The sequence below is a fragment of the Malania oleifera genome, chromosome 1 (assembly GCF_029873635.1).
Source record: "Malania oleifera isolate guangnan ecotype guangnan chromosome 1, ASM2987363v1, whole genome shotgun sequence".
In the NCBI taxonomy this organism is placed as follows: domain Eukaryota; kingdom Viridiplantae; phylum Streptophyta; class Magnoliopsida; order Santalales; family Ximeniaceae; genus Malania; species Malania oleifera.
In genome coordinates this window covers 109,889,591-109,907,407 of record NC_080417.1, presented here as the reverse complement: position 1 = coordinate 109,907,407, position 17,817 = coordinate 109,889,591, and the positions used below count along the sequence as shown (strand labels likewise).

Below are 17,817 nucleotides of genomic sequence, written 5' to 3'. Positions count from 1 at the left end.
TATTTATTTTTTATACTATTTTATTTATTATTTATTTTTTTCAAAAAAAAGCTATGAAAAGAACAAAAAAAAGAGGAAATTAGAAAAAATTTGAAAAATATTTTTGACTTGACTTTCATTATTTGTCCTTTTGATTATTTAATTGTTCAAAATTCGGGATATATACAAAAATGTGAAATAAAATAGAAAAATCTGGAAAAATATTTTGGGACATGAAAATCATTTTTTTTCAATTTTTCGTCCTGAATAGGATCCAAAACCTCCCAAGCTAGTATTTTCATACTTAGAAAAACTCTATAAGATTTCCAAAATTTGGGAGTAAATTTTGTACATTATTTTCGATTTTTTCCCTATGATTTTAATGCGAGGGTATGAGCCTTCGGGCTTCACGTACCTTAAGCTCTGAGGGAATATATGTATACATTTATTAACTTATTTATTAATTTATCTATTTTCCCTATGTATTTATAAACTCATAAAAAGGAGTAATTTAAAGACTTATTAGATTAACTTAGGGATAATTTCAAATTAATCAGATACCGTTCGTAAGAACGGGCGCGTAGGGGGTGCTTGTACCTTCCCCTCGCGTAACCGAACTCTCGAGCCTAACTCTGGTAATGTAGACCTATTTTACCCCTAACAGGGTAGTTATCATGTGTTCTAACCGCACTAAAGGTTAGTGGCGACTCCGATATTCCTATTTTTCCTGAAAATATTAAAATAGATTTTTATTTCGCCGCCCGGGGCACACGCGCTCACAGGACGTCGCGACAATCAAGATTTTCTATTTTTTGTGCTGAAAGCTCTATTCTTTATTTAGCAATTCTAGATCTCAATTCTGTTTAATGAGGACAATGACCAACAATTTGCATGTCTACACAAAGTAAATATTCCATTTGTACTTGGTATGAAACTTTATCTTGCAAAATAAAACAAGAAAATGCATCTGTGAGTTTGTTTGTGGACAGAGTTGTTGGGAAAAGGTAGCTTAGTCTCTAAAGATGATATACTCATTTATGAATCATCTACTTATGTAAATAGTTATACTTCTTGAAAAGGAGATGTATAATACAATTATTTTTATATTCGACTTGAAGTCCAAGTGTGTAGAACAATAATATGAGCATTGTTGATTTTAACTCCTTATTGACTACTACAATTTGCACATACCAAACAAATTTATTGGTTCCATAATTGCGACAATGAAATTTCATGAAATGGTTTGGTTAATGGCTTTTGTTGACCAAGAAATTCCTCAGAGATAGTCTTCATTGTTGGCCTCGACTTTGGTTTGGCATGTGCACAAGCAAGAGCAAGTTTTGTAACAAAAACAAGTTCACTTGCAACTAGCTGATTGGTTGGAGGTGAAAGTCGTGAGTCTATCACATCATTGAGCATTATATATTTAGTAGATGGAGATGACAATGAGGAAAGTAGCTCTCCTGGATGCCTACCTATTATTATTTCTAGTGCCACCACCCCAAAGCTATAAACATCACACTTTTCGGTAACAACCATGGAGTAGGCAAGTTCTGCATAAAAAAAAAAAAAAAATTTGTTAAAACAGGGCCCTTCCTATCAATTAATGACATGTACCATGTTCAATCTAACCATCCACATTATGTTATATTATCAAAATCACAATACCTGCAAACAACAAAATTTTCTACACATGTTGCGACACAACTAATAACAATGGTAGCATGTTAGGACCAACAAGTCACTAAACCATAGATGAACCAATTAATAATATAAGGAAAATATGAGAAAGTTTAAAAGAAGAAGAACATACAATCCACCTGGTGCAATATATCCATAAGTGCCTGCAACTATTGTTCGATTGGATGAATCAGGGTATAATAGCCTGGCCGTACCAAAGTCTGAGACAAAAGCCTCAAATTGAGAGTTCAAAAGTAGGTTGTTGCTTGATATGTCTCGATGAACAATCGGTGGGATGCAATCATGGTGCATGTAAGATAGAGCATGTGCTGTTGCCTTAACAATGTTGACGCGCTTAATCCAATCTAGCTTCACTGCTTCATCATCATCCCTCAAGGCACAAAATAAGCTCCCCCTTTCCATGTACTCATAAATTAAAAACATGCATCGTTTATGTAGACAAAATCCATGAAGCTTCACAATGTTTCGATGTCGAATATGAGTTAACATGTGAACCTCATTCCTAAAACTATTATCAAATGCAGGCTCCTCAGCTTCCAAATGGTGAAGTTTCTTTAAAGCAACCACTTTCCCACTAGGCAATTGTGCTTTATAAACACTACCATAACCTCCTGTCCCGATGCAGTATCTGATGTCGAAGTCCTCTGTTGCTTCAATAATGTCTTCATATGCAATCCTACCATCATAATTCCATATCGAAAATATGTCTCCATTCTTAGTGACACTTGCTTCATTTTTTGTTTTCTTTCTCTTTCGATGAGATAGGAAAAAAAATCCAAGAGCAAGGAGAGATATGAATATGCCGATGGGAATAAAAATGGACTTCTGGTGTCTTCCTATGTTTCTCGTTGTTTTGTACATGAAGCCAATGGGTGTAGGGGATGAAAGGCAAGGAGGGAAAGGTCTCATCTTACCACACAAGTTCTTGTTGCCAATTAGTTGCATGGGTCCATTATAATCCCAGAAGCTATCTGGTATTGGTCCATTGAGGGAATTATGCGATAAGTCAATGACACGCAAATGACAAAGATAAGACGGAAGGGTTCCAGAGATCTTGTTATATGAGAGATTCAATGACTCCAACTTTTCCAACATGTTGAGTTCCAAAGGTAACCCTCCACTTATTATGTTATGACTAAGGTCGATAGTAGATAATTGTTGAAGTTCTCTAATCCATGGTGGAATAATTCCACTCAAAAAATTTCTACTCAATAGTAAGATCTCTAATTTGGAGCAATTTTTCAGATCAATTGGGATGTGCCCATTTAGGTTGTTTTGTGAGAAGTCTAGAGAAAGAAGATTCCAAAGTCCTTCCATTTTGCTTGGTATTTGGCCAACAAGTTGGTTCGAAGACAAATTAAGGTACTGAAGTTGGGTTAATTGGGTAAGCTCTTGTGGTATGGTACCATTGAGTTTATTAGAGGAAAGGTCCAAGTATGTCAAATTGGCTAGATGAGCAAAGGCTGAAGGGATTGGACCTATGAGGCTATTATTGCTAATGAACAAAACGTTCAAATTTGTCAAATGACTTAGGGGAGCAATTGGACCTACCAACATGTTGTTTTCAAGGATTAAATCCTTCAAATTCTTCAAATTCCCTATTTCTGGGGGAATGGAGCCACTTATTTGATTTGAAGCAAGGTTTAGACTATTCAAATTAGTCAAGTGAAATAAAGGAGAGATTGGACCCATGAGCATGTTTTGAGCAAGGCTGAGTTCAGACAAATTCCTTAGATTCTCTATTTCTACAGGAATGGAACCACTTATTTGATTTGAAGCAAGGTTTAGAATCTTCAAATTAGTCAAATGACACAAAGGGGTGATTGGACCCGTGACCTTGTTCCGTGGAAGGTAGAAAAAAGACAAATTCCTCAGATTCCTTATTTGTGGAGGGATGGAACCAATTAAATTGTTAGAATCGAGGTAAAGAGTCTTCAAACTGATCAAATGACCTAGAGGAACAATTCGAGCTAGGAAGTTGTTAAAACCCAAGTCTAGATGCTCCAACTTCTTCAAACTTCCGATCTCTAGTGGGATTGAACCATTGATATGATTATTATATGCAAATAGAGACGTCAAATTCGTTAAATCACCCAAAGAAGAAGGGAGTGGACCAATGAGGTTGTTAGAATCCAAGTGCAGCTCCTTCTAGTTCTTCAAGAGAGCAAGGGACGAAGGGATTGGTCCTGCAAGACTGTTGTCATTGAGATTTAGAGAAATTAAATTTGTCAAATTACTCATGAGTGAGAGAATGGAAACATTGAATGCATTGTAAGAAAGATTGAGCTCCACTAGTTGGGTGAGGTTAGAGAAGAAAAGAGGTGGAAGCACATCGGAAAAAAAATTATGGGATAGGTCAAGGTACTTAAGCTTTTGTAGAGCACCAATCTCGTAGGGAATACTCCCATGGAGACCATTCATACTGAGATCCAGACGTTCCAGGTTTGGGAAAGAAGAGAAGTTAATCATGCGAGGGTTAAAATTTGGGTTGGGGATAGAATAAGGTAGGGAAATTTCAGTGACACTACCAGCGTCATTACAGGTTATGCCACCCCACTTGCAGTGACCTAAACCGGAGCCAAAGCCGGGGATGTTGTTGCCTGCAGTTGCGGTGGAGTTCCACCATCCGCTATCAAGGAGAGCCTTCACTTCTGTTTCCAAAATTGACGAAGATGGCACTACTAGAAAGATAGCGATAATGGTACAAGTAGCGTAAAAAGAAACAAAGGTTGCAGCCCGTGAGAATAAGGAGATGGGATGAACAGAGAATGAGGATGCCATGCTATATGGACTAAATGTGGTTAATTAATTAATGTGCACTGTGAGTCCGTAAATAATGCAGGATGGTTGGGTGTTGTGTTTGCGGCCGGCCAAGCCCAGCAAGTCAACATGGGAGCACTATTCCTATTGCTAGTCCAGTCAAAAAATGCATGGCAGTCCATGGCCTCAATCTTCTGTACCAAAAAACCGAATAAGTAATTAAAAAAAATAAAAAGGGATATGGGCCCTAAAGCCAACTTTGAGAAAAGAAAAATGTGTGGTCTGGGTGGTTGTGCATGGTATGGTCCCTTAAGCCCACTTTATGAAAGCGAATTTTCAACAGCCAATAGGCAATACCCACCTTTCAGCTTTCCTTTCTTTACCTAATAATACCAGTGGTGGAGAGACCGGAGCTCTCTGATCTTTAATCTTTACCTACCAAACCTTGGAGGCAGCCCGAGCATCTCAAACCCGCAGCCTCACATAATGAATACAAGACTGACCTACTTGTAATAAAATAAAATGTCGTCATGTATAGTATCTTACAGGTTGTTCGTCAACGATATTGAATTTATTTCAATACTCCTTGCGTTTCTCCATTCGTTCATTGGAAGTGTTCTTCAGCTGGTTGAATTGGGGAAGAGCCGAAGTGTCCGTTCATATTTTAAGAATAGGCCTAGGCTTTAGGAAAAACAAAATGTAAACATGTTATTTACTTTGGTTAGGTTGTATCTTTCAATATGGGATTTCGCATAATATTTAAGTTGAGCCATGATGCATTTACATGTTTAGAGAGTTATGCTAGGCTAGACAACAATGGGAAAAACTCATCCCATCTCATACCACCTCTCCACCCCTTTTAAGATTAAAATGTGTAATTTTAATTTATATATCATGGCATTAAAATATAGAGAAGAAATAAAATATTATAAGCAACTTTGAATTGTTCACTAATGAAAATCCAAATAATTAGTTTCAAAATAAACTTTATGGTTTTACTACTCATTTTTTAGGTATTATTTCCAGCCCAAAATAAAATAAAATAAAAAGCACACTTTTCGTCTTACTACTCATAATTTATACATAGATTCTCAAAAATGTAGTTTTACACTCACATATAGAAATTTTTTTAAAAAAAATATATATAGAAAAAAAAGTCAATTACACATTTATACATTATATTGATTTTTCAATAAGAGAATAATTTTTTTTTAAAAAAAATATAGAAAAAAATTTCTATTATGGTTTTTTCACTTCCACACCCAAGAATATGTTATTGACTATATATATAATTTGATAAGATAACAAATAAGAGAATAAATTTTTATTATGAAAAAAAATTCTATTATGACTTTTTCACTTCCACACCCAAGAATATGTTACACATTTATACATTATATTGATTTTTCAATAAGAGAATAATTTTTTTAAAAATATATAGAAAAAAAATCCTATATGATTTTTTTCACTTCCATGCCCAAGAATATGTTATTGACTATATATATAATTTGATTAGAACATTTCAATAAATGACAAGAATGTTAATTAAAGCAAGACTAATAAAAACCACAAAAAAATTTTCTATTGAGATCTTTTCACAAATTTTTCTGAAGGCTCACCAAAAAGATAAAATCTCACCAAATATTTAGTAAAAGTACAAGTTAAGGAACACCTATAACTATCCCAAAAATCAAATTAGAAAATATTTGTGAAAATTTTTAAATCAAGTTATGTGTCTTGTTGTCGAAACTCAGACGAGGTCCACGTTATTTTTTAAAATATTAGGGAGAGAAGTTTATGTCTTTTTGTCAAAGTAAAATAAGTATATTTTGTTCTTAAACTTTACAATATGTAATATTTTCTTTTTTATTTTTCAGATAAAAATACATAAAATCTCTTTCATATTTCCTAATATTTTCCGAGTTTCAAAGAAACAAAGGATAATGCCCATGAGAATAATAAGGAGATATGATTAACAGAGGTTGATGATGACATGCTATGTGGACTAACTGTGGTTAATTAATTAATGTGCGACTATATTGCAGTGAATATAATATATGAGTGCTGTGAGTCCTAAAATAATGCACGGTGTTGTGTTTGTTGCAAATCAATTTGCCATTGCCGTTGGTCTTTAGGTCAACTCTGATGCTACCCCTACCCTTACTTGTTTTTTTAAGAGGAGAAAACGATGTGTCTCTCACTTTCCTGGAAACCAATTTGTACTCAAAGCTGTAGTTTCCACTACTTTCCAGTCTACTGACTTCTATATTGACCCAAAGAGGATTTCAAATTGATAAAATTAGTTTCTTATTTAGGATGGTTGTGCTGCTTTTGTAAGATTTTATTTGTTTTAAATTTAAAAGTACTTAACAAATATTTTATAAAATTTAGCGAGAAAGATAGAATAAACTGCTAATTGAGGGATCATGGAGAATATAACATCATCACGGTATGTACATAATACTAATATTACCTTTGTATTATATTGGGAAAAATTATTGTACAGATCAAGAAAAAATCAAGACAAATACAAATCATACTTGTTAATTTGTTCACTCATAATAATGTCTTGGAGTGCACATTTAAGCAATTATTGGAACTCAGTGACCCATTTAGACCTAGAAATTAAATGAATAAAATGGGTATGTCCACTTTAACCCATTAATTCATCTAAATTTTCAACCTAATCAATTGTAATTGTAATCAATTTAATGCACAAAGCATAAAACTATACTATCTTCAATCCTTGCAGAAAGATTAGAGAAGTTGGAATATCTGGACCTCTAGTAAAAGCCAAGCAGGAATTGAATCAATGGTTCAACATTTTCAGCTTATGTTCACATGGTTTGTGTACAAGGAGAAAAAAAATTTGATCATTGAATCTTCCTTCCAATTTCCAAATTCAGACCCACATGGTGATGATGGTGATATAAATTGATGGTGACTCTGGTGCACCTCACCTTGGTGGAGCGTAGGTGGAAGTCAAGTTCAAAAAGCACGTCAGTATTTCACAAAAATGAATAAGCTTTTGTGAGCAGAATTCAATTCAATACTTCTTGTTATTACATCCCAATCTTACATTATATAATAAAATCAACTATTCTAAACAAGGAAATAATCCCCCTACAGAATAATATGTAATATTATACATTTATCCACTTTCCTAATTTACTCATTATTCACAAAGATATTGGGATTTTAACACTCCCCCTTAAGTTGAATCGTAGATATTAATCATCTCCAACTTGCTAATGAGATTATCAAAGTTAATGGGTGAAATTAAAACTTTATTTCTACGTACATGCATCTTTGACTCTACTATTTCCTGAAATACATCACTAAAATCTCCTTACACCTACTACATGAGTCCAAACCTCAAACAACCATAAGTTATGTACATCCACTTTTCTTGACCTTGTTAGACGCCTTATACAATAGACCAATTCCAGCTTAAGTAACATCCAAAACATACACAAAAGTTGTCAAATATTTCCCTAGTAAAATTGGTTGATCTGCAAAATAACTCTTAACCAAGACCTTATCATCGACTTCCAATTCAACTTCAAAACTAGTGTATCCTAGACTTCTGAAGATTTGCCCACAATGAAATCACCATAAATAAATAACCAAATATACCATTAACATTAGGAAGTTAATAATAATCTCTTGATAACACACTGCATTATTTTCCACTATCAGAAAAATTTCTACCTCAAACTTTAAAACTCAAATGATAAATAACGAAGACCACAACTATTTTTCTTCTTCAACTAACTCAACATGTTATGGGTTGAGTCCCAAATGCAGTGGTTCAACAATTTTAGTAGCAAATTCCTCAACTACCTTTTCTCACTGGTCGACCTCTTTTGAATAAATCCAAAAGGAAGGCTTCTCTTCTAATTAACATTGTTTCAACCTATAGAACAATACTCATTCAGAACCACCAAAATTTCCACTTTGCCTCCCACCATTCACTAAATTTAAACAACTGGATAGGACCTCCTTCTAATCTCAAAATAACTGTTTTGTGAATTGAGGCACAACTACACTCATCTTCTCCAAACTCACCATTACCTACTACTCTTGCAAGAACCTTTGCTATTCATTTATATACCCAACTATATAAGTTTATCATTCTAATTTTCTTTTGTCCTCATTCAAGTCTTTATCTTGCCAACTTTTTTTTTTAATGAGTATTTTTCTTCAATTTTCAAAAGCAAAGGCAAACATTCCCAAAACCATCTAATCACCAAATAAGGGAATCTAACCCCCCCCCCCCCCTCCAATAGCTGTAAATTTGGGTTTCCTCCTCCAAGCAAACAAAACATTAGATCCAAACTTTTTCACTTGCAAATAAAAGGGTTCTCTTTCAATATAACACTATTATTAACCAAAAATTTTGGGTAAAAGATACTAATTTTTCATGAGATTTCAAAAGTAATGTGAATTTTTTTCTTAGGCTTCAAAAGTGAAACAAACTTTCCATAACATTTGATTTTTAGAACACTAACATCCGTTAAAAGGTTTGTTTATTTGAAAAATATAAGGGGAGGTTTGTATTCTTTTAACAAACCTCAAAAAATATTTGTGAAATTCTTGAAATCTCAAGAAAGTTGTCTGAAATTCCTCCTGAACAAATCACAAGTAATATGTGCTGACATGTTAAAACTAGTTTGAACAAATCCTTTCAAGACAGACCTAAAGCCCAAAGTATGAAAACAAAAATATTCATTGTCACAATTGAAAAATATGTGCATGATTAGCAACCATTTTTGCGCATGCACAATATGGCAGCTTACCACTCACTATAGACTCATTATTGACCAAAGACTAAGAGGGAATGGGACAAATTACATTGCCTAAATTTCCACCCTGATAATAATGGGACAAATTACATTGCTTAAATTTCCACACTGATAATAATGGTACATTAGATGACCAAGACACACGACAACTTGTCCTTTGTAAGCCTACTCCCACCGAATTTTAGAATAAGAATTGGAAAGCAAAAGAGATCTGGAAAATTGAAGTATAAAGATTGCCCAAACTTGTCTTGCACGTTGATGTATTAAATAATGCATGGTTGGGTGTTGTGTTCGTGGCCGGCCAAGCATAGCTAATCAATTTGCATTGTTCGTTGGTCTTTGGGTCAACTCTAATGCTGCCCCTACCCCTACTTATTTTTCGAAGAGGAGAAAATGATACGCCTCTCACTTTCCTGGAAACCAATTTGCACTCAAAGCTGTAGTTTCCACTGATTTCCACTCGACTGATTTCTATATTAACCGAAAGAGGATTTCAAATTTATAAAATTAGTTTCTTATTTAGGAACGATCATGCTGCTTTTTAAGATATTATTGTTTTAATGAAAGTGGATTTCAAATTTATAAAATTAGTTTCTTATTTAGGATGGGTCGAGCTGCTTTTGTAAGATATTATTGTTTCAACTTTAAAATTACTTTCCAAATATTTTATAAAATTTAGGAAGAAAGAGAATAATCTATACTCCTAATTGAGGGATCATAGAGAATACAATGCCATCACTGTATGTGCATGATATACTAATAGTACCTTTGTGTTATATTGAGAGAAATCATTGTATAGATCAAGTGAAAATCATGACAATCACAAATCATACCCGTTAGTTCATACTCATTATATATGAATGTCTTAAAGTGCACATTTATGTAATTATTGGAACTCAGTGACCTATTTAGACCTAGAAATTAAATGCATAAAATGGGTATGTCCACTTTAACTCGATAATCCATTGAAATTTTCAATCTAATCAATTGTAATAGTAATCAATTTAATGCACATGTATAAAACTATACTATGTTCAATCCTGCAGAAAGTTTAAAAAGTTAGAATACTTGGACCTCTGTGGTAAAAATCACAGCGGTTTAATCATGGTTAATATTTCAGATTTTATATTCACATGTTTTATGTACGTATAGGAAGGAAAAATTTTGATCACTGAATATTCCTTTCTAATTTCCAAATCCAGACCAACATAATGATTCAACAACAATAATAAAATCAAGCCTTAAGTCCCACTAGGTGGGGTTGGTTATATAAATCTTTTCTCATTAATTTATATGATTGTGGACAATTTATTTTGACAAATTTAGGGCTATATATTAAATCTTTATTCACTATCTCATTTCAAGTTAATTTAAGTCTGCCTCTACCCCTTCTATTGCCCCCCTCCCCCCACAATAATTAACTCGCTCTTCCTCACTAGTGCACTATGTGGCCTACGCTGCAAGTGCCTAAACCATCTGAGTCGTCCCTCCCTTATCTTATTTTCTATAGGAGCTATACCTAACTTACTATGAATATGATCATTCCTTAATTTATCTTTCAATATTATACTATTCATCCATCAAAACATTTTCATCTCAACAACTTTTACATTTTGGATATTCTTTATAGGATCACCTATAATAATAACTTAAGTTTGTATTTAAATATCATCCACCAAATTTTTTAATTCTTTCTTTTACAAAAGGAGGGCGGCACCTCCATTTATTTATTGATATACCCTCACTTTTGGTGGAGGAATACCGTGGTTACAAGACAAACATTAGGAGACTAGAGATAGAAAAAATTAAAGCCTCCCAAAAAACAACACCAACGTTCAACCAAAATAGGACTACAAATTCAAACAAAGTTAAATAAGAATACAACAATCAATAAACACCCCACGCATCAAGCCAAACAAAACAAACAAAACAAACTTATACCAATACCAAAAGGAAACCAACTAAACATATCTCATATAAGTCGTACCCATCTTATCCAATTTATACAAACCTTTGATAACTCTAGGAAGTTCACTATTATTTGTAAACAAATTATTCCTCCTCATAGTACCTTGTCGAGCAAAAGCATCCACCACTTTATTTCCATCTCTATACAAGTGATTTATAGAAAAGTCTACTCCCTCCAATAGAAAAAGTCTTCTCATTCCCCTATTGTACAACATCCATCTTTAGTTCTAAAACAAAATTAAGGTATTGATTCCCTGAAGTTTTAAAATTTTCAAGAATTTTTCTGAAGGCTTACCAAAAAGACACAAATCTCTACAAATATTCAGTAAAAGTAAAAGTTAAGGAACAGTCATAACTATCCCAAAAATCAAATTAGGAGAAATTTGTAAAATTTTTTAAATCAAATTATGTGTCTTTTGGCCGAATCTCACAAGAGGTCCATGTTTTTTAAAATATTAGGGAGCGAAGTTTATTTCTTTTTTTCAAACTCAAATATGTATATTTTGGTCTTGAGCTTTGCTATATGTATGTGTTATTTTTTTTTTTCATAATAAAAAGATGAAACCTACTTTTTTAACCAAAAGTTATAGTTAAATTTAAAAGTTACATTAAGCTCCCAGGGTGCCTAATCAAAAAATTGCAAACAGTTATGATTTCAAAATAAATTTTATTAGTATTTGATTTTATTATTCATTTTCAGGCCTTATTTCCAACCAAAACTAACAAACCAAAAAAAAAAAGCACAATAATTATCATTGCTGCTCATTTAATTAAATAATAAAATCATGCCTAAAAAAATTTTATGAAGTCTATTGCTAAGATTTTTGCCCTTTACACATCACAATTGGATCGATGTCTCAAGGCAAAACTTATTTGCATTCTTAAAGGAGGAACTATCTCATAATTTATACATAGATTCTCAAATACATAAGTTTTACACTCACAATTATACATATTGATTTTTCAATAGGAGAAGAATTTTTTTTTGAAAAAAAAACATAAATTCTAATCTTTTTCATTTGCGCACCCAAGAGTACATTATTAATAACACACATAAACATATTATAAATTATATTTTGCTAATTTTTTTATTCTACTCTGCTTTTTCTATTCCCGCCCTTGCACTTGCTATGCTAGATTTCGGGTACACTCTTCAAAATGATCTGAAATGTAAAATAATGATTGGGATGAGATGACGCTCAGTAAGTAAATAAGATTATTATTAGTGTGTGACCAAAATGAACTTTCAAAATATTTTAATTTCGTAAAATAATATTTAATACTATAACTTTAAAACTGCTTTAAAAGTAAATGTAAATTTAAAAATTTCTGTATAAAACTTTTACTATCATCTATAGCAGTAAAAATTTATAATCATATACTATGGCTATTAAACTGAACTTTTTTAACTTTAAAAACAATAACTATAATACTCAATCATATATATATATATACTTTTCTTTACTAAATCATTATTTAGGCACAAAAATGCTCATGTTCTGATATACATATACTTTTCCTTCAATTCATTAATAGTTTTGTATATGTAATTAAATATGTATATATACGTACTGTAAAAAAAATCCACCCTTAGGCCTGTTAATCGTAAGTCATATTTTTACCCCCATAACTGGGTTGTGCGGTCCGAAAACTAAACTTAACTAGTTGGCCGACCAAACTAAATCAACGTACATCATCATTAAGTGAGATTTTCCCTATTAAACCCTGATCCGACCTAGGTGTGCACTCAGGAGAAATCCACTACCATATAAAACCACTCTGTAAATAGTGTGGATGCACTCTGATCTATTTAAACTTTGAGATGTAGTACTGAGCATTTGTAACTTTGAACTTTCTTTGCCATAAAGGGTTTTAAAAATATTTTTATTATATAATTTGTACAATTGAAATAATATCATGAAAATCTTATTTTTACTTATATTTTCGTGAAATACGCAACATAAAAAAAATCAACTCATGTTACCTTTACTTATATTTTCGTGAAATATGCAACGTATAAATAAACTCATGCCACCCAATTTTCATGTTAAAAATATTTTCTTGAATAGAAATTAATGATGTAAAATACCCGAGAGGTTTAGAACATTTCTTAACTCAAAAATAAATGCAAGCATATTAAAGATAAAACTAGTATAATTAAATATGTGTAAAAATAAATGCAAGAGAATTTTATGAAACTCATATAATCGAAATTTACTTACAAATAAACACTGGTATGAATTTAAAATAAAAAACTAACATAATCAAATTTACTTACCTCTTCTTTTATCTTATGCTACGAACACATTGACTATCTCTAAGAAATGAGATCGGAAAGAGTGGGTGAGTGAGAACATACTCAAAAATTCTCTCTCCACCACTACTTCTTTCACTCACTAATCATTATCTTTCTTTGAAAATTTTTGTGAAAAATAAAGGTTGAGAACTTCCTATTTATAGGAAAATTTTGGGGAAGAAATGAAATTTGTAAAAGTGTGGGGAGAGAGGTGAAATTATAATTTTTTTAAAATTAAAGAATGGGCAAGGGATGAACTAGGTATAAGTTGAGTATGGGATAGGGATGGAGGCCATGTGGGAGTGCTTGCCACCACTACCCTTTAATTAATTTTTAATTAATTACTTAATTAATTAATTTTTTTTTATTTTTTAAAATTTTTTAAATCATTATTATTATTATTATTATTACTATTATTATTATTATTAAGTTATGTTTTAGTATTATATATATATTTTTTAAAGAATTAAATTCGAATTTCAAAAACTCATATGGGCCCCACCTAGTCTTGCGAGCCTCACACAACTTCGAGACCAAAGTGAGTCATACGCAACTCCATTAGTCCTCACAAGATTTTATGAGCTCTACATAGTTTCGGGACTCATGTGGATCCCACATGACTTCGGGACTCATGTGAGCCTCACACAGTCTTGTGGGCCCCACATAGGATACTTATATTGTTATTATGATTATTATTATTTTACCATGTATTTCTACAAATTATGTCTGTTAAAATATTATTTTATGTATATGTACTTATTTACGTGTATAAACATTGTCTATCATGTTTATCCTATGAAATTTCATTTTGACCAGGCTGACCTCTAGGGAGCGACTGAGCCGCAATGGTCTCTGAGCACTCGCTAAGATAAGGTCTTTCTTAAGCATCAAATATGGAATCAAGGATTCTATAGAAAGCACTTCTGTATTAATATTAACTTAATGACCATTTTTATTATTTTATTATTATTATTATGCTTTAATCGTATATATATATTTTTGGGTCATCACATTCTCCCCTCCTTATAAAAATTTCGTCATCGAAATTTGCTAATTTGAAATGAGTAGTGTATATTTGGTTGCGCTATTTTGAAAGAGCAAATTGATGAACAATTTGACTAAGTCTTAGAATAGATCGATGGTCAATTTGGCGAAATATATATATTTTTTTAACTGAAGTGTGAATCGTCGGTCTAATAGGGGTTGAAATGGAAAAGAAATTCATAAAATATGGAAAAGGATAATTTTATATATATATATATATATATATATTATATTATATGCCCTATAAATTAAAAATATATATATATATAACAAAATGAAACAAAATCTGGCCTTTAGAGCCTTAGCTCAACGTCAACATCTATCCAAGTGCTAACGGTGTCACTGCTAATTGCCTGGTTTATTTCTTGGCAGAGTTGACCTCTTGTAATGTCGCCGGCTTGGGTCGAAAAAAGGGAGAGAACGCCCGTTTGTTCTGCAAGGGAGGAAGAGCTGCCCTCTTCCCCTTGTGGCCTTTGGTGGTGATGATCATAATGAGTCATCGATGGCCTATACATGAATCTCAACACATATAGGATTTCTTTGCAATGGTGGAGTAGGCCAGCATTATCCGAAACCCATAGTGTGGTGATTGAGATACTGCCGTTGTAAGGGGTATGGCTCATTGGTGTGATGTTAGTTGTGAGTTTCATAGACAGAATATTGAGGGTACAAGTGGTTGGAAAAATGGCAGGGACACTACTCAGGGCGGTAGTGGCAAAAGAGCTAAGAGGGATAATTGGTGTGGCAGTCGTTGAGATAGTAGCTTCTTCAACTGATCCCCGCCTACGCCTACGGTTCTCAAACCAAAAGCATACATTTCTCGGCATGATTGGACCATACTGTCGGAGTTGTGCTGCAAGTAAGATAACCCGCTCCACAGAAGGAAGTTCCCATTGACTGTTGTGGAAGGCCTCCTCTAAAATCTTCAGCTGTTCCTTACTAGGTTTCCATCTTTGGATCGACGATCTAGTGCTGCTCTCAGCAACTTGGGGAGTTGGGTGATTTGGCAACATTTTCGAGTAATGAGACAACTAAGAGACAAGTTGGGAAGAGGTAATCTCTGCAAACCGAAATGTGGTTGTTCAAGATGGTAGGAAGCTGTGATGCTTAGAGTTCAAGGAGGGTAAACCCTTTTTATAGGGGAATAGCCCATGTTATGGAAATCGAGAGAGAACGACGTGTGCCGCGAGAATCGAGAGAGAGCGATGTGTGTTGCAATATCAGTTGATGTGACACTAAAAGTAAGATATTTTTTTAAGTACAAATTTTATTTTACTTTTATTATACATCTATAAAATTTTTATATTTCTATTGTTATATACTTGTTTTTAGGGTTTTAAAGGATTTGCTAAGGAAGATGAAGAAGCTCCAATGTCAGAATTAGAAATGTTTTTTAGAGAGTGGATGGTAGATTGTGATAAAGAATTGGATATTTTGGACTTTTGGAGGAGTCATGAATATAGGTATCCGATTCTTTCTCGAATGGCAAGAGATATCTTATTAATTCCAATATCAACTGTTGCATTGGAATCAACATTTAGTATTAGAGGAAAAGTGATAAATATGTCATGTAGCTCTCTTACGCCTGATAATGCTGAAACTATTATTTTAACTCGTGATTGGTTGTATAGTCGGGGAGGTATGCTCATTTAATTATATTTCTATGTTATTATAATTACTATGTATTGTGCAATATTTATTGATTTATTTATCTTTTGAATTTTGAATGCAGTTGAAGATTTTGTAGATAAGGAAGAACTTGCTGAAGATATTGCTCAAGCTGAAAGAGTAGGTCGTACCTCATCTAGTGTATCATCTTGCTCTGTTTGACTTTATTTGAATATTACTACACTAGCACAGACTGTGTTACTACTCTAGCACAGGCTGCGCAGCTAGTGCTTCTATTTATTTTGAAAATTATGTAGTCAATAAATTATTATTTATTCGTTGTTTTAACTTGTAGTGTTGAATAAATTATTTGTATTTTTTTTTCCAGTTTGATAACTTGTAACTTTTGAGATGCTAATCAATAAGTTCAATTTATGTTATTCGATTCATAACTTAAATTATATATTGAATTCTTTCATGATAGGCACACAAGGAGAAGAAGATGAAAGCTTTGATGTCACAAACAAAAGCATTTCAATTAATTCAAGGCATTCAAATGATTTTGAAGTTTGAAGGATGGATTGAGATTTTTTTAGTTTGTTGATAGTTTTGTTTTGAAAGATTCACAATTTCACACGATTTGAAAATAGTTGTATTTAAAGAAAGTCACATGCTTTAAGAATAATTATAATGTTTAGATTTTAGACTCACACGAGTCAGACGGTTTGAGTTTCTATTTTGAGTTGGATTAAGATTAATTTATTATGTTTTATTGTATAGTTTTATTTGCATGAATCAAGAGTTGTTAATTAATATAAATGATTGAATGATTGATACAGTTACTAAAAAAGTTAATACATAAACTAATTGCAAGTTATCGTATCTAATTTAAATTATTATGGTAAAAAATAAATTATTAATAAAATTATATTTGAGAATGACTGATTATGCGCCCATCCGCCATGAATTATCCGACCCGAAACCACCTAATCCCCCACTTAAATAAGTCGAATATGGATTATGATTTTTTCACCTGATAATCTACCTTATTCGTCACAGATAAACCGACCTGATCCTCTTTGCCAGGTCTACTATCATCATCATCATTATTATTATTATTATTATTATTATTATTATTATTATTAGATCAAATATATGTTGGGTATGTTTGACCGATCGATGATTTGACATTAGTTAGTTATTTGAAGAAGATTATTTAATTTTTATATTGCTTTCATTAATGGAATTTTTTTTAAAAAAAAATTTTATATAGTAAAATTTAAGTTGTATTAACTTTTATAAATTTATACAAAATAAAAATTAAAGATTCCGTCAAAATTTATACTCCTAAATCAAATTTGGATACTTAATGAGAATTGAATATGCAATATATATATATATATATATATATATATTCATATTTAACTTTCACATGCTAAGGAATTTTTTTTTATTTTAAATATAATATAGTAACATTTAAATTGTATTTAATTCTTTATAAACTAATACAAAATTAAAAATTAAAGATTTTGTCAAAATATATATTCCTAAATTATGCTTGAACGTATTGATGAGAACTGAATATGTAATGTAAAAATACATATTTATATTCAACTTGTATATGCAAAGGAATTTTGGGTAAAAGCAGATTTCAAA

General features: G+C 32.2%; 3 protein-coding genes across 4 annotated transcripts; 1 reads left to right on the top strand and 2 right to left on the bottom strand.

The window, feature by feature from the left end:
• Positions 1–1,066: 1,066 nt before the first annotated feature.
• LOC131155519 (MDIS1-interacting receptor like kinase 2-like) lies at positions 1,067–4,483 on the bottom strand. Of its 2 annotated transcripts, none has more exons than XM_058108734.1 (2): positions 1,793–4,483; positions 1,067–1,532 (listed from the first exon to the last, which is right to left on the bottom strand). In XM_058108734.1, exons 1-2 carry the CDS (start codon positions 3,376–3,378, stop codon positions 1,496–1,498), a joined length of 1,623 nt encoding a protein of 540 aa, XP_057964717.1. In that variant the 5' UTR covers positions 3,379–4,483; the 3' UTR covers positions 1,067–1,495. The 2 variants fall into 2 exon arrangements, with proteins under 2 accessions (XP_057964717.1, XP_057964709.1); XM_058108726.1 differs by having other exon boundaries at positions 1,800–4,483.
• On the bottom strand, positions 3,199–4,477 carry LOC131155528 (probable leucine-rich repeat receptor-like protein kinase At1g35710). The gene has a single exon (XM_058108747.1). The coding sequence runs from the start codon at positions 4,459–4,461 to the stop codon at positions 3,829–3,831; it is 633 nt and encodes a 210-aa protein (XP_057964730.1). The 5' UTR covers positions 4,462–4,477; the 3' UTR covers positions 3,199–3,828.
• An 11,221-nt stretch (positions 4,484–15,704) lies between the features above and the next one.
• On the top strand, positions 15,705–16,383 carry LOC131148161 (zinc finger BED domain-containing protein DAYSLEEPER-like). Its single transcript, XM_058097896.1, has 3 exons — positions 15,705–15,794; positions 15,886–16,192; positions 16,286–16,383. Exons 1-3 carry the CDS (start codon positions 15,705–15,707, stop codon positions 16,381–16,383), a joined length of 495 nt encoding a protein of 164 aa, XP_057953879.1.
• The last annotated feature ends 1,434 nt before the right edge of the window (positions 16,384–17,817 follow it).

Bases quoted from the DNA above. Each gene is read 5' to 3' on its own strand.
- LOC131155519 (XM_058108726.1), bottom strand. From the start codon at position 3,378: ATGCTCATGGGTCCAATCTCTCCTTTATTTCACTTGACTAATTTGAAT. The intron at 1,533-1,799 runs GTGGATTGTATG...TTTTTTATGCAG, and splicing joins TTATGGATATATTGCACCAG to AACTTGCCTACTCCATGGTT.
- LOC131148161 (XM_058097896.1), top strand. From the start codon at position 15,705: ATGTTATGGAAATCGAGAGAGAACGACGTGTGCCGCGAGAATCGAGAG. The intron at 15,795-15,885 runs GTAAGATATTTT...ACTTGTTTTTAG, and splicing joins CAGTTGATGTGACACTAAAA to GGTTTTAAAGGATTTGCTAA. The intron at 16,193-16,285 runs GTATGCTCATTT...TTTTGAATGCAG, and splicing joins TTGGTTGTATAGTCGGGGAG to TTGAAGATTTTGTAGATAAG.
- LOC131155528 (XM_058108747.1), bottom strand. From the start codon at position 4,461: ATGGCATCCTCATTCTCTGTTCATCCCATCTCCTTATTCTCACGGGCT.